The following is a 13,989-nucleotide window of genomic DNA, read 5'->3' on the forward strand; positions in this document are numbered from 1 at the left end:
GTTTTCCTCGGCAGGAGGACAACTAATTAATTACTCATACATTCTCTTAATTGATCCATGCTGTGGTATCAAACTAAGATATCTGCTTTTGAGTTTATTTTCTAGCTGTTGATGTTGCGTTAATATGCCTTCAAGTTTGTTCTTGTAATATCCAACTCTTGCAGCAATTCATATTTTATTTGAATCACGGATATATTTGGTAATTTTGTTTATGTTTTATCAAACTGCAGATGATTCAAAAGTCAATATTCTTCAAAGCTGAATAATGTATATGTATTTTTTTTTATATCAAAGTCAAACCATGAGTCCAAACCTCCGTAGGTAAACATATTGGGATGACCAACAAAATATCGGGAGTAAATCAGTGAGTTGAGCCAAAACAGTTTCAATTCGGGTTGGTGGACCCACAAATACTTCCTGTCCAGTTGCTTCAAAAAGTTACATATAAACATCATATAACCATCAGGCTATCTCTAATGCTAAGGATATCCTTAGGTGTTCTTGAGTTGTCATATCATACCCTTATACATCCTTATAAATCCTTTAAATCCTATAATTTTATCTCCAACCATACAAATATCCTTATATATCCTTAAATATCCTTTTACCACCAATTAAAAACAAAAATATATTAAGTAAGGACAAGTAAGAACATTATACAAGGGCACCCTTTAAAAAATCCTTAGTTTTGGACAAGTTTCAACCGCAAAGGATATCCAATGACACCTAAGACGCCTAAAGACACCCCATTAAAGATAGTCTTAAAGAAAGGGACTTAATACAACTTTCAAGTTTCAATAAACATAGATGCATTGAAAAAAATTAACATTTTATTTCTTTCTTTTTTTCCCACAAAATTTTTTCTTTTATATAATATACTAAAGGCAGTTATTCTAAAAATTTATTGACTAATCACAACTCTCAATTTCTTAAAGTTGACTTTTGTTTTCAATTTTAAGTTTAATTTACACTTTTTTTACTATCACAAAATTACATTTTCTAACCGTTAATTTTAATATAAAAAATAAAGAATAATACGAGTAGTTAATATATATCCAATAGAATAATATTAGCTATTGAATATATGTTAATTATACAATACAATAACGTAAACGGAATCCAGATTCTAAAAATACAATTGATATGGATAATAATCAAATCCAGGCTAGACAATATGTCAATATGTTAAGGTCAAGGATGCGACGCAATAATAAAGATTTGTCATCTTTCTGATGTATTGTATGATAAGTCTGTTGTCGATAAGGTGTTGTTTATTAATAAGAAAACGGAACTGGCCGCTTCTTGCAATGGGTTGGTACGCTTTGTTACTATTATAACGAAAAACGCTCGGGTGATGAAAGTTAAAGATTCTTGGACTAAACTGGTTTCTATCCCGGCGTGGCCTGTTGGCCGCGTTGGGTTGATCATGCCTCTGTTTATTTCAAATGATGGGAAAGTATTGTTTGAACATTGGTGCAAATTAATTGATTTTGTATGATTCCAAAACTGCTTCATATTCTCCGAGATTCAGACAGGCTTGGAAGTAGATGGAAAAATATGTATCTTTGTTGAGAGTAGCAAGATTTCACCACATCCTCAAGCCTTGATAACAAGCTAGCTAGAGCGTCGATCCAAATCAAAGAATCTATCAGAGCTATTTGCAAAGACTACTTTGGTATCAAAGCGCGCTTACTTATAATCCATTCGTTCCTTGCAGTATTATTTTTTTTGTTCTTTCTTTCTTTGACTTGATTGAGTTTTTCTTTTTCAATATTCGACCTTAACTATTTTTGTTTATGTTATTAAATACTACTTGATGCATATTATAACAACGAATATGCTACAATGTTTATGTTGTGTAATGAACTACTCACATGTCTATTGAATGTTATGAACTCGTCATTCTATCCAAGTAATGTAGCAGGTGACCAGCCAATCGCATGATATGGTATCGTTATTAAATAGAAGTGGAAAAATGGGCAGTTTGGGAGAGTTTGATAATGGGACAGAATGGGTACTGGTCAAATAAACATGAGGAAACCTTCAACCCATTTTACAAATTTGACATGTTTCTACTGATTATATGTGTTTCTTTTAGTCTTTTGATGCTAAACAAAAACAAAATGATGGGTGGAACACCTATGATTTTCCAACTTCTGCTTCTTACAATGGTTGTCAACTTGTGATGCACAAAATGTTATAATAATCTCAAATTACTATATACTAATTTTAAGAATATAAGTAGCTTCATTTGCAACACATAAGATGGGTGGAACACCTATGATTTTCCTTTATTATAATAAAGAAAAAAGTACAACATTACATAATATCCAATTAGACTTATTGAACCATATGGGGAAGAAACAGAATATATTTGTAACAACAAAGTTTCAAGAATAAGATGCTCACTTTTCATAAGTTAAATATCTTTCTACGTTAAAGGAAATGATCAGTGGTGGCGCCTCCTCGATAGATCGATCGATCAATCACTTGGTGTTTCAAAAAACAAATCCCCCGGTGAAGGTGCAATGCTTGGTTGACCATCTTGCGGATCATTTGGTGTTGGTGCATTTGCGTTCATCGGTCTAGGGGATGTGAAGATGGATGGTCCTAGTGAATCTGGTGTCATATCATCAAATGGTGGTGGAGGAAGAGGTAACAAATGGTAACGAGAACAATAGACTCGAAGGAATTGAGGAAAGAAAGGATTTATAGGAAAGATCATAGGCCAACATCCAGAATTCATGTTTTCAGCTGCTTTGCAACAATCGGGGCCGATATTTAGATCAACCTTTAAATCTCGTCCTGCCCTTATAATTTCACCAGAGCACGTACTCAAATCATAAAGCGCGGCGTAACACTCAAAGATCAACTTTGAAGGTCTAGGAGACATAGATGGTGATGTTCGGGCTAGCCCTTGTGAGATTAAAGATACCAAGAAAAAATAAAGAAAAACAAGTCTAGATTTCAAAGCCATATTGACTTACTTGTTGAGTGTAGGATGTTACTTTTTGAGTCTAGTGGTCGATTTATATATAGAGACTAGAACTTTGAACAGATTGACTTTTTTTTCATTTTTACTATTGAGTTTGACTTTCTAACGTTGCATTAAAAACTATCAGAATTAAGTAAATACATTAATTTCAAAAGAATCCATTAATGTCAAATACTATGAAAAGATACAACTATTATGGGTATCTCTATATTTCTAACAATTTATTCATTGTCGTTCCATTTTTATAAAATCTTACTGGAATAACTACTTAACGAGCATTTATGGAAAAATGATGGTAAAATGAGTTAATTTGGGGTTAACTTATTGCCAGAGGATTATGTATTTTAAGATAAAGTCCAAAATTCAATCTATGACATAAATATATTTTTACTGACTACAGCAAGGTACTGAGGTAGGTGTTGTTTGGACACCGTAGTAAACACCATGTTGGTTACAAAGCGCCGAAGCGGCCCACTACACATGAAAAACAGAATTTGGTGTAATGCGGACATAACATAGTTCTCGCATATTAGTATAGTCTCCACGCGTATAAAAATACCTACGTATATACGTGTGGTTCATTTACAAACATTTTTGCTTTTTAAACCAAATGAAACATAAACTTTTTTTCTACTGGTTATGCATACATGCTAATTTGCCAGACCAAGGTATATTATGCTTTGTTTCACACAATCAAATCATTGGTGATTTGGGAAGATCAAAATTCAAAACCGAGCTCGAAATGACCATAAAATCTGTCGTGAGAGCTCTGCCACAAGCGAGATACAATTAAATAAGCAAGTGTTCTCTACACAATGTACAAACCATAACTATCTCCCAACCATAAAAAGGTACAAGAACACAATCTCATTGTTTGATGTATGCTATCCATATTTCCAAGTCAACCAACTCAAGAAACATTGAACAATAAGCTACAAGACTACAAGCTGTTCACATTACAGGATAAATATTATAAAAAAAAAAAAAGACAATACCATTGCAAATAAAGATTTAGTTTATTAGAATGCTACAATCGGAAAGGCATAAAACAAAACTAAAATGTAATCTCTCCCTAATACATATTCTGGGCATACCCGATAATTAAACATTCAAGGATGATCTCCCTGTTTAACCAATTAGTTTTATTTTCTCTTCTTAGCTGGTGGTGGTTTTGCTTCATCATCGTCATCGTCTTCATCCTCCTCTTTTTCTTCCTCGTCCTCATCGTCATTGTCCTCCTCCTCCTCGTCATCGTCATCATCCTCGTCATCGTTATCTTCCTCGTCATCACTTCCTTCGTTGCCATTTGCCGCAGGATCCTCCGCGTCTTCATCATCATCGTCATCATCTTCCTTTTCGTCACCTGAGAAATCTTCATCTCCGGCATCATCTTCTGGCTCCTCAACCCCCTCCTCATCCTCGTCATCATCCTCTGTGTCACTTCCATCTTTGGCTTCAGCTCCAGCTGTGCCCTTCTTGTGGAGCTCCGCAAAAGGAAACCTGGAAAAATTTTGTGTCAAGATATATCAAACTTACTGATTCAAAATTTGCAACAATGTAGACTGTTTGGCAAGCGAGCATAACCTTTGATCATTTCCAATCAAACTTTGCAGTGCATGTGCATCCTGAAGAAGAAATCCCATCTGCAAGTGCAAAAGTTACTGAATCTTTAATGAAATAACATGTACACAGATGCTTTATTGTGCTCATTTTCTCTGATAGAATAAACTTAGACGATATGTACAGTATACAACAGAAAAGCTGGTAAATAGATCAAAGTAGTAACACAAACAGCAACACGGATTATTTACAACAAAGCAACAGATCATTGCAGAATACAGTTTGTGATGATACAAGCATGTCAAATTCAGAAATTGGTTCAAAAGCCACTAATATTTAACTTTGAGATTTGAAGAAACTCAAACAATAAACCAAGTACTCTAAAAACGAACACTACGAGAACACAAAGTGCAGAGAATAGTATATCAGTTTGCACTCAAGCTTCCAATAGTTTGTCCAAAACAATTCTTTCTTCCAAACTGAGGTCTTTTCACATTTTCACCAAAAATATGGTTAATTTCAATAAAAGTTTAAAAAGTTAATTACCAAAAATTGTAAGAAAACCAAAAAAATAACCATCAAACCTGAACTTTCAAGTCCCATAATTAAAAGTTAAAACACACATAACTTCTAACAAGAAACAGAATATGAAGTTGACACAAATCTTGTCCAAATTACAATAGAACTATAATTCTGCAAAAGAAACCAATGGTTCACACAGCAACTAAAGCCAAAAAAAAAAAATACTTTAATTATAAATAGAACCACCGACAACAAAAATCACATAATTATAGGAAAACATTAACCCTAGGTTAGGATATCAGACACAGGGACCTAAATTTCATCCATTTACAAGTCAACTGAACAAATAACTTAGCAAATTAAACACAAAATTCAAAAAAAAAAAAAGAAAAGAAAAGAAGGGTACAAATTTATTCATACCATCGTGAGGACGCAAGCAAGAGAAACATGAGCAGCAATTAAGGTTTCAAAAGCCACAAATCCAGAAAAAGAAACCATTTTTCTCTGCAAAAACACCAAATCAGAGTTGCAAGATTTTGCTACTTCCATTGCTAAACAAAACCCACAAAAAAGTGTTTTGAAAACCCAATTAAAAATCAAAGCTTTTTTCACTTTTTAGTGAGTGAATTTGAAAGAAAAAGTGGTTTAAGACACTGGCTATGATAATAAAACCATGGGGGGTAAAGATTGTGAATTTAAGGATTTGGGGATTAGGGTTTGAAAAGATGATTCTTGTTTGTGGCCAAAGTAGGGTTTTTGTTTGTTTTGAACAATAGGGTTTTGTTGAGGGTGTAAATTGTAAAGTAGCAATTATTTAGGGACAAATTTTGATGATTCTTTTGTTTGAGTTAAAATATGCTCGTTATAGTCTTATAGAATCAAGATAAGTTTTTGATTTGTTATTTATTCGGGGTTTTTTTGGAATCTAAAGATTTTATGAAAAAAATAAAATCAAAAATCATTACTTAAAAAATCAACGCCAATTAAGAAATTATTTAAATTAATATAAGTTTTGATGTAACAACAAATATTATTTAATGTTTAACGCATTAAATATATATTTTAATTCTCTTAGTCATTACCGTAATATTTTCCTTTTGAAACATTCAAAAATTTTATTAGTAATTAAAGTCCAATAATTCAAACTATTAAACTAGCAAACACCATACAAGAACCCAAAATTCTTTTATAGATTTCACTATTTAGTTTATGTATATATAGGGTTTTGCTAAACGGGCTTTCGTTAAGGTGCATTAAATATTTGTACATTTACCATAAAAATTAAGAGTATACTTTTGATATGAAAACGTACTTTTTATGCACCTTAAGTGAAACTCTAAAGGCTTTATTTAACCTTTTCTATATAAAAATATATCAATTTTGAATCTTTCTTCTTTGTTTTTACCAACATTTATCCATTTAAACCTCCAGAACAAAAGATTTAATCCTGGTAGTTTAATACTTTTAAGCCTTTGTGAACACTTCTTTTGCATTTTCCTTATATATTCAGTACTTTCTTATACGCAAATGTACCAAAAAAACATCTACATGCCTGACTTCCGAACATATTTTCTTCAGCATAACTGGAACTAATCAGATTATACGAGAAAACATCCCTACGCTAATAAGTAGGTATCATCCAGATTTATACAAAAACTACTAAAATCCCATGTACATAAAAACCATATGTGCATCACTGTTAATAGTTAGACCACGACCAATGCCAAGTACTCTTCTATAGCTTCACCTTCTCTCGTAAGTTCCATGTCGTAATCTGAAAACGCATCTTCCGTTTGTAAATCCTCAGTAAGCTCGTCTTCCATTTCCACATCCCTCTCCATCTTATCATCAAATCCAGAGATATCTCCATCATTTGAGATCATTTCATTTGCAGCCGCACTTGATGAACCTACACCAACTGAACCACTAGAACTGCCAGCACTATTGTCCACCACTGGACCTGCGACTGGTGCATTCCCACCTTGTGCACTTTGCTCAACCAGATTATTTAAAGCTAGTTCTTCTGTTCCAAAAGCACGAACAGCAGCCATAACTACCAAAAGTAACACACAAATATTATCAAAATATAACCATCAAGACAGTCGACGTTTGAATGTTTTTATATTTGCTTACTGGAACTGGTCATAAACAGATTATGTTATACTAAAATTTATGATGATACAACTCCAAACACAAACAAATATAGACACAATTCTATCAGCTCAGGTTTTTGTACTGATTAATTGGTATCACAAAATTACTCTCAAAATGCACATGCAGACATCTCCTTAGCTGTGACTTTCTGGACACACGAGTAACCTAGAAGTACATAATAAAAGATGGCTGTAACAGTCACCTGTTTCTCTCAGAAACCCCATGGCTGTGAGTCTCTCAATAGCATCATCTGCAGCTTGGCGCAATCGCTTTTTCTTGCGTGATTCGATAAAAAGCTAAAAATATTTCAAGTTTATAAGAATTTGTATTGTTCATTCACTAAGTTAAAGTGTGGCCATAGTTATACACTTATACATTACCTGAATGTCAGAATTTGTTTCTGGGTTCGTCAAGTCATCAAGAGCTTTTTGGAAATCATTTTCGTTTCTTCGGAGGGACTCCGCAGCAAGTTCTTTGTCAAAACTGTCGACGTCAAGAACCATATCAACTTATATCAATATGCAACAAAGAATCGTTAACTCTCCCATTTGTTGCCATAAACTTTCAAGCAAAAATGGAAACCTTTACAAAAAGTGCAAATTACAAGTTCTAACAACTTACCCAACCGATACCAATTCCTTTAACTTCTGAAGATCCACTGCTTTCCTGAGTGGTGTAACTCCAAATTTCTTCTGCTCCCTGAATATGTTTTCCCAAGAACACAATTATTCAATTTTCATTCTTAATTTTGCTACTGTTTAGTTCAGATAATACTTACATGATTTCATCTCTTCTACGAAGGTCATCCTCTCTTTTCTGTTGTTTCTTAGCTCTTTCCTCGACAAGAAAATTAACGGCCCGCTCAACATCTTGACCGTTCATGCGTAGTGCCCTTTTTGCAGCATTTTCTTGATACCCCATTCCCATTAGTAGCGATAGTGCCTCATCCGGTACCTGGAGCTGCAATTACACAATATATATAGATAGACTAACACACATGAATCTTAAGTTACAACATTAATAATAAACAATAAAAAAGTTATAAAAAAGAGCAAAACAAAAAAAAACACCTGCAAGTATCTATCCCTGGCACTATTCAGTGATTTCTTTGCCTTTTCAAGATCCCCACTATGATATGCCACTATACCTTCCAGCAATTCCAATCTCAAGTGACTACATCACAAAAATAGCAGTCATATATATATATATATATATACCCACACACACACATCATTCACTAGGGCACGCATACATACAAAGATAGTTAAGTTACTCACAGTGCAAGCTCGGGGTGAGAATTTCCTTGAAGAAGTCTAAGACGGGTAGATTCCTTCCCATGAGATTGTTCAATTCCAACTCGAGCTTCTTCAAGGCGTTTACCAGCGACTGATAGCTTACTGATATCTTTGAGCATGAAATAACACCAAACCATGTCTATTTTAAGGATTGGGACGTTGTCAATTAGCTAGGAACAAAAGAAGAGATGCAAAATAAATGTAAGGTTAGAAAATCAAACATTCACTATAGGTGAAACTTTGGGGCTTTAAGAGTTGCCAAAAAAGAGGTCATTGATGTAACTTTTTCTCGACATCCGGAAACATAAATGTTGTAAACTTGTAGTTTTCAAGATAATATAATCTAAACTGGTTGTTGAAATAAATGAAATAAGGGTAAAAGGTAAACTCAACTACAACGTTTTTCTTTTTATATTGTTTCGGTATTCCTCTTTTTCTTCATTCACCCCAAAAAACAGATTAGTTTATAAAACTTAAACATCTTGAGTAATAAAAAAAATTGAACGACAGAGGAGAATCGATAAGAGATTAGTGTGTGGTTTACCTGAACAACCTTGGGATCGCATAGCGAGAAAGACTCCTACAAAAGAGTAACTTGGATTATCACAACACAATTTATAATGTCACCAGATAGATAAACATGATTTTAAAGCAAACATGGCATAGTCACAAAACAAACCTCCCCCATAATTAGAACTTCCAAGGCATAGTCATATTGTTTGGTTTTGACCAAGCGCTTTGCTTTTCCATGAAACATAAGCCCCGTCATTAGTGCACTGCCAAATTAACATTAATCACAAAAGTTATTGAATAAACTATAACTCCTTGATTCAAATATACTATGATAAAAGTCCACTTGTTCAACTAATCCTACCGTTGATCATTCTCAGTACCCAGCTGCACTTTCTCTCCACTTTGATTCTCCAATTCAATATTGAAATCTTCGAGCGGCAATGAACCATCAGCATGTCTTGTAGCCAGTGAAGTAGCAGCAGCCCTTAAGATTCAAAATGTCACCATTAGTTTATTGCCATTTATCTTTATATATATCCATAATAAACTCGTGATTGTATGCATAGTTGCTCTAAATGTACTAAAAGACCCTTTGAATATGTAATTAGCTTTGTTAATAAAGTTAGTCTTTATCATTACATGGTGATAATGACATTAAAAGAAAATTTTAGCACAAATCAATAATCTGCTTCAGAGGAGGTGTTTGGGATTACTTATTAAAACAACTAAGCAGAAGCAGATATTCAGCCTATTGAAAACAACTTCAAGACAAGGGTAAACTAGTTGTTTGAGATCCTCAGGAATAATGATTAATAAGAAGATACATACACCACTAAATTATGTTTTATGATATGGTACAGACGGTGGTGTAACGCATAGATTGGTGGTGTATTTTAAATTATGGATGTTTCCATGAATTTTTAACATGTAATCTCAAACTGCATATTAAAAACAACTAATTTCACCCTGAAATATGCACACAAGCATAAGCACTTTTCTTTATCCAAACACTCAAAAAGTGTGTATTTACTTTCAAAAATCGCAAAGATCAAATACTCCATACACCTCAATCTTAAAACACCACCTAAATTTAATCAAAACCACAACTAAATTTAATCAAAAGCACAACTAATGACCTTGAAACAGCAACAAAATAGATCAATGTAGATAGACTTCTCTTAAACCTAAGTATACAATGATATACTTACAAAATAACCCCCAAAATCAAAACTTTAATCAATTTATAAACACGCACAAAACAAAATCAATCTTTCAAACATCCCACCCAAAAAGACCCATCACATAAACCCTATAAACAAAGACAAGTAAAAAAATATGATCCAAAAACAGAGAAAGTTTTTTACCAAATTGTACACACCCACATAACAAGATCAAAACTTTACAAGGGTATTCGTCTGGAACTACCACCTACTTTTAAATCAGTCCTTTCCAAGCCATCATACCACGCCCTTTCGAGTCATTTAAGGCCGTTTTACATATAGCGCCTTTATGAGACCTAACATTACAGTAGCTTTCTTACGAAAACTATGTTGTAGGAATACATCAAAAGGTACGATGGTCAGCGAAAAAAAAAACGTTTGATTTTCTAGAAGGAACGCTGAACAATTCAGAAAGTATCTAATATTCTAATTAGTTCTAGGCAATAATGCAACTTCAAAACAACCCATGATCAAATATCTAAAAATCAAGAAAAAAAATCACATCAAATTATGCACAAAAAGATGATCAAGACATATACAAAAAGATATGTATAAACAATTTTTTTTATTATAAAAGCAAAGGAAAAAAGGAAAAAGAAACAAACTTGAGTCTTTGAAGCCGAATAGATTTCTCTTCTTCAGCAACCAATTCTTTGCCTTGATCAGGTGACACTTTTGTGACCAAAATCTTGGAATTATTTTTAATGCCAAATTCAATCAATTTTTTAGTATCATCTTTCAACACTTTTCCTGCACAAATAAGGTTAATAGAATCTACTGAGCAGTTTAACTTGTTTGAAATTTGTTGTTTTAAAAAGGGTACAGTCCATTCTTCTAAATCTACTGTCTCTAATACACCACTCCATGCTCCTGCTATTTTTATTTTTGCAGCCATGGTTTTGATGTACGATATGATGTTTTGTGTTCAAAGGGTTTTATTTTAGGTTTGTAGATGATTTATGATATGGAATTTTGGAAGAGACTTTTGCTTTTTATATATATGATGTTTGTTATATGAGTTCCTTCAAGTTTATATTGTGTTCTTTTATGACCCCTATTGTGTTTCAAGATTTTCATCAAAATTAAGAATGTGGTCGCCTTTAAAACATTTCCTCGTAATAGATGGCTATGACGGATTGACGGATTGATCATGGGTCGTTTATCCATTTAAAAGGTACGGAAGAGAGTGGTAATTCACTAACCTTCTTCTTCCTTTCATAATTTTTCACAAACAAAAAATATATTTCAGCTTAATTTTTCACAATTAAAAAAGATTTCAGCTTAAATTACACGTACGCTTGAAAATCAAGACTCTCGAAAAACCCTATTAATCCACCCTTACAAATGTGAAAGGTGAGACTCGAACCAAGGTATATCATCCTAAGGTCAAAGATCTTACCAATGAACATAAACTACTCTAAAAAACAAGATATGGTATCATTACCAACTTATTTATTCAATTAAAATAAATAGGTCTATTTTTAAGAATTTGAGATGTCAAATGGGCCCACAACCCACTCTCACAATGAATTGTGAGAATCGGCTTCACTACTTTTACCCCATCAGTTTTAGGTGATGGTGGTATTGACAACGTGAGATTAAACTATTTGGTAGAGACTTATTTCTTTAAGTAGAAACCAAAGTTCAATCATTTACAATGGTTTACAATGGTGTTTATATATATTATTTGATGTAATTCATTACTTGTATTTCATAGCTGTTAAAGAAAATGGCATTAGTATTGAACTAGAGATTCATTAGATTAATTCAATGTAAGTAGGGGTGTGAACGAGCCGAGTCGAGCTGATACAGTGTCAAGCTCGATCTCGACTCGACTATAAAATTCGAAGCTTGAAACTTGATTCGAGCTCGACCAAGCTTTAATTTTCAAGCTCGAGCTCGACTTATGTATCGACACTTTCGAGCTCAGCTCGACTCAATTAAGTAATAAATTAAGTTTTAAGCCAAATTAGTCCTATAAACTCGACAATTTCAAGCTTGACTCGATTAAGCTCGGCTCGATAGGATAGTAATTATGTAAAAATGTATAATATTAAAGGGTAAAATTGTAAAGAATCACAAGCTCGATTAAGCTCGCGAGCTTTTCGAGTAGGTTGTTTTGAGGCTCGAACTCGACTCGAAAATCTACTCGAGTAGCTCAAGCTCGAGCTCGGCTCGACTTGTTAGTTAATTTTATGATGAAGTTTTTATGATGATGGCCTTAAAGAGTAAATTTCGAGAAACCAAGAATGTTAAATGAAAGTTGATTAAGGTATAGGGTGGTAGACTGCAAATAGCCATCGGGTATATACAATGCACTTTCTTTTTCTTGGGCACCAAGTCGTAATGTTTCATAAAAGACAAACTATAAATCTAAATTACCTACATTATCATGGTTCAGTTGTTCTTCATTAAATTGAAATTTAAATGGTTGACAAGTACAATATATGGTATTAGCACCAACAATTTTGTAAATATTATATAACAATTTATTTTAAATTATTATTTATATCCATTGAATTCAATTTTATAAGTTGAAAGTTGAATAATTAAAATAAGGTGAAGTAATTTAATTTGGTAAGTTGAAGCGAATTTACATGACTCCTTCCCCTAATTAGGTGCAAGTCATGAAAAAGAATAAACGGTCATCAAACATGTTTTTAAAATATCCATAGATATTCATTCTATTTATTTTATGTTAGTATATCGAATATGGATGTATAAGGATATTTTTATAGTTGGAGGTAAAAATTGAATGATTTTAAATATTTGTAAAGATATTTTATAACACTTAAATTACACCTAAAACGTAAGATGATGAATCCTTTTAAAATAATTGCCTAAAAATTCTTCTAGCTATTAGTTAAAGAAATGTGAAAAAATCAAATGATAAAATTAGTATAGAAAAGTAGTGAGATTCGCATATCACCACATTATAGTATTAAGATGATTTTTAGTCTAATTTATAACTTGATTTAAGATGATTTATATTTTCTTTTTAATGAATGTTTGAGATTTAAAATTGGAAATTTTATAGTTATATTGAGATTTTTAATGGAGTTAATGGAGTTGAATGACAAAAAATTGAGATGTTTTATTATTCGATGGAAAATGATAAATTTTTTTAAACAATAACAACGGTATCCAATCCAATCCCAGCCTAAGCATATGTCGGGGTATGAGGGAGGTATGATGTGGACAGTCCTTACCCCTACTAAAAGGTAGAGAGACTGTTTTCAGATCCACCGAGGTGGAAGGGACCTCCGGCCCGGGGTGAAAAAAATAGGGTTAGATCCACCGGAGTAGAAGACTTAACTAGGAATAATCTCGATCTCAGTCTCCAGAAACCAAACTCAGATTGGATCTCAATCTCAAATACTCTTAAAAAATAGCTTAAAAATCTTTCTAAAACTATGAAAATGTGACATGTGTTATCTATTAATTATCTTTCCATTTCATCTATGCAGTGTGATTTCTAGCTTCTGTTATATTTTTTATTTCTTTTCTTTTTCTTCCTTTCTATTGAAAAGGAGTCCGCTTTCTTCGCACTCATGAAACAACCTGAAGCTGGAGGATATTGCCCTTAATTTTTGCACATGTCATCATCTCGTTATTAAAAGGATCTTTAGCCTATTTAGTTTGGTTTTTCAATACATAAATGTATCTTGTGTTTATCACATATTCACATCCTATTTTCTAGTAGATTAAGAAAAATTAAAATACGGAGTAG

The 13,989-nt window shown here is 32.9% G+C and overlaps 2 protein-coding genes across 2 annotated transcripts; both read right to left on the reverse strand.

Annotated features, from left to right (window-relative positions):
- Positions 1 to 3,970: 3,970 nt before the first annotated feature.
- LOC122596130 (glutamic acid-rich protein-like) lies at positions 3,971 to 5,822 on the reverse strand. Its single transcript, XM_043768651.1, has 3 exons — positions 5,498 to 5,822; positions 4,580 to 4,638; positions 3,971 to 4,495 (listed from the first exon to the last, which is right to left on the reverse strand). The coding sequence occupies exons 1-3, from the start codon at positions 5,624 to 5,626 to the stop codon at positions 4,138 to 4,140; spliced, it is 546 nt and encodes a 181-aa protein (XP_043624586.1). The 5' UTR covers positions 5,627 to 5,822; the 3' UTR covers positions 3,971 to 4,137.
- Positions 5,823 to 6,536: 714 nt separating this feature from the next.
- On the reverse strand, positions 6,537 to 11,208 carry LOC122598209 (NEDD8 ultimate buster 1). The gene is made up of 11 exons (XM_043770810.1): positions 10,865 to 11,208; positions 9,401 to 9,523; positions 9,206 to 9,302; positions 9,071 to 9,106; positions 8,509 to 8,696; positions 8,302 to 8,404; positions 8,010 to 8,191; positions 7,853 to 7,930; positions 7,612 to 7,714; positions 7,434 to 7,527; positions 6,537 to 7,130 (listed from the first exon to the last, which is right to left on the reverse strand). The coding sequence occupies exons 1-11, from the start codon at positions 11,152 to 11,154 to the stop codon at positions 6,784 to 6,786; spliced, it is 1,641 nt and encodes a 546-aa protein (XP_043626745.1). The 5' UTR covers positions 11,155 to 11,208; the 3' UTR covers positions 6,537 to 6,783.
- Between the last annotated feature and the right edge of the window lie 2,781 nt (positions 11,209 to 13,989).

Source organism: Erigeron canadensis, chromosome 4, assembly GCF_010389155.1.
Source record: "Erigeron canadensis isolate Cc75 chromosome 4, C_canadensis_v1, whole genome shotgun sequence".
NCBI lineage: Eukaryota > Viridiplantae > Streptophyta > Magnoliopsida > Asterales > Asteraceae > Erigeron > Erigeron canadensis.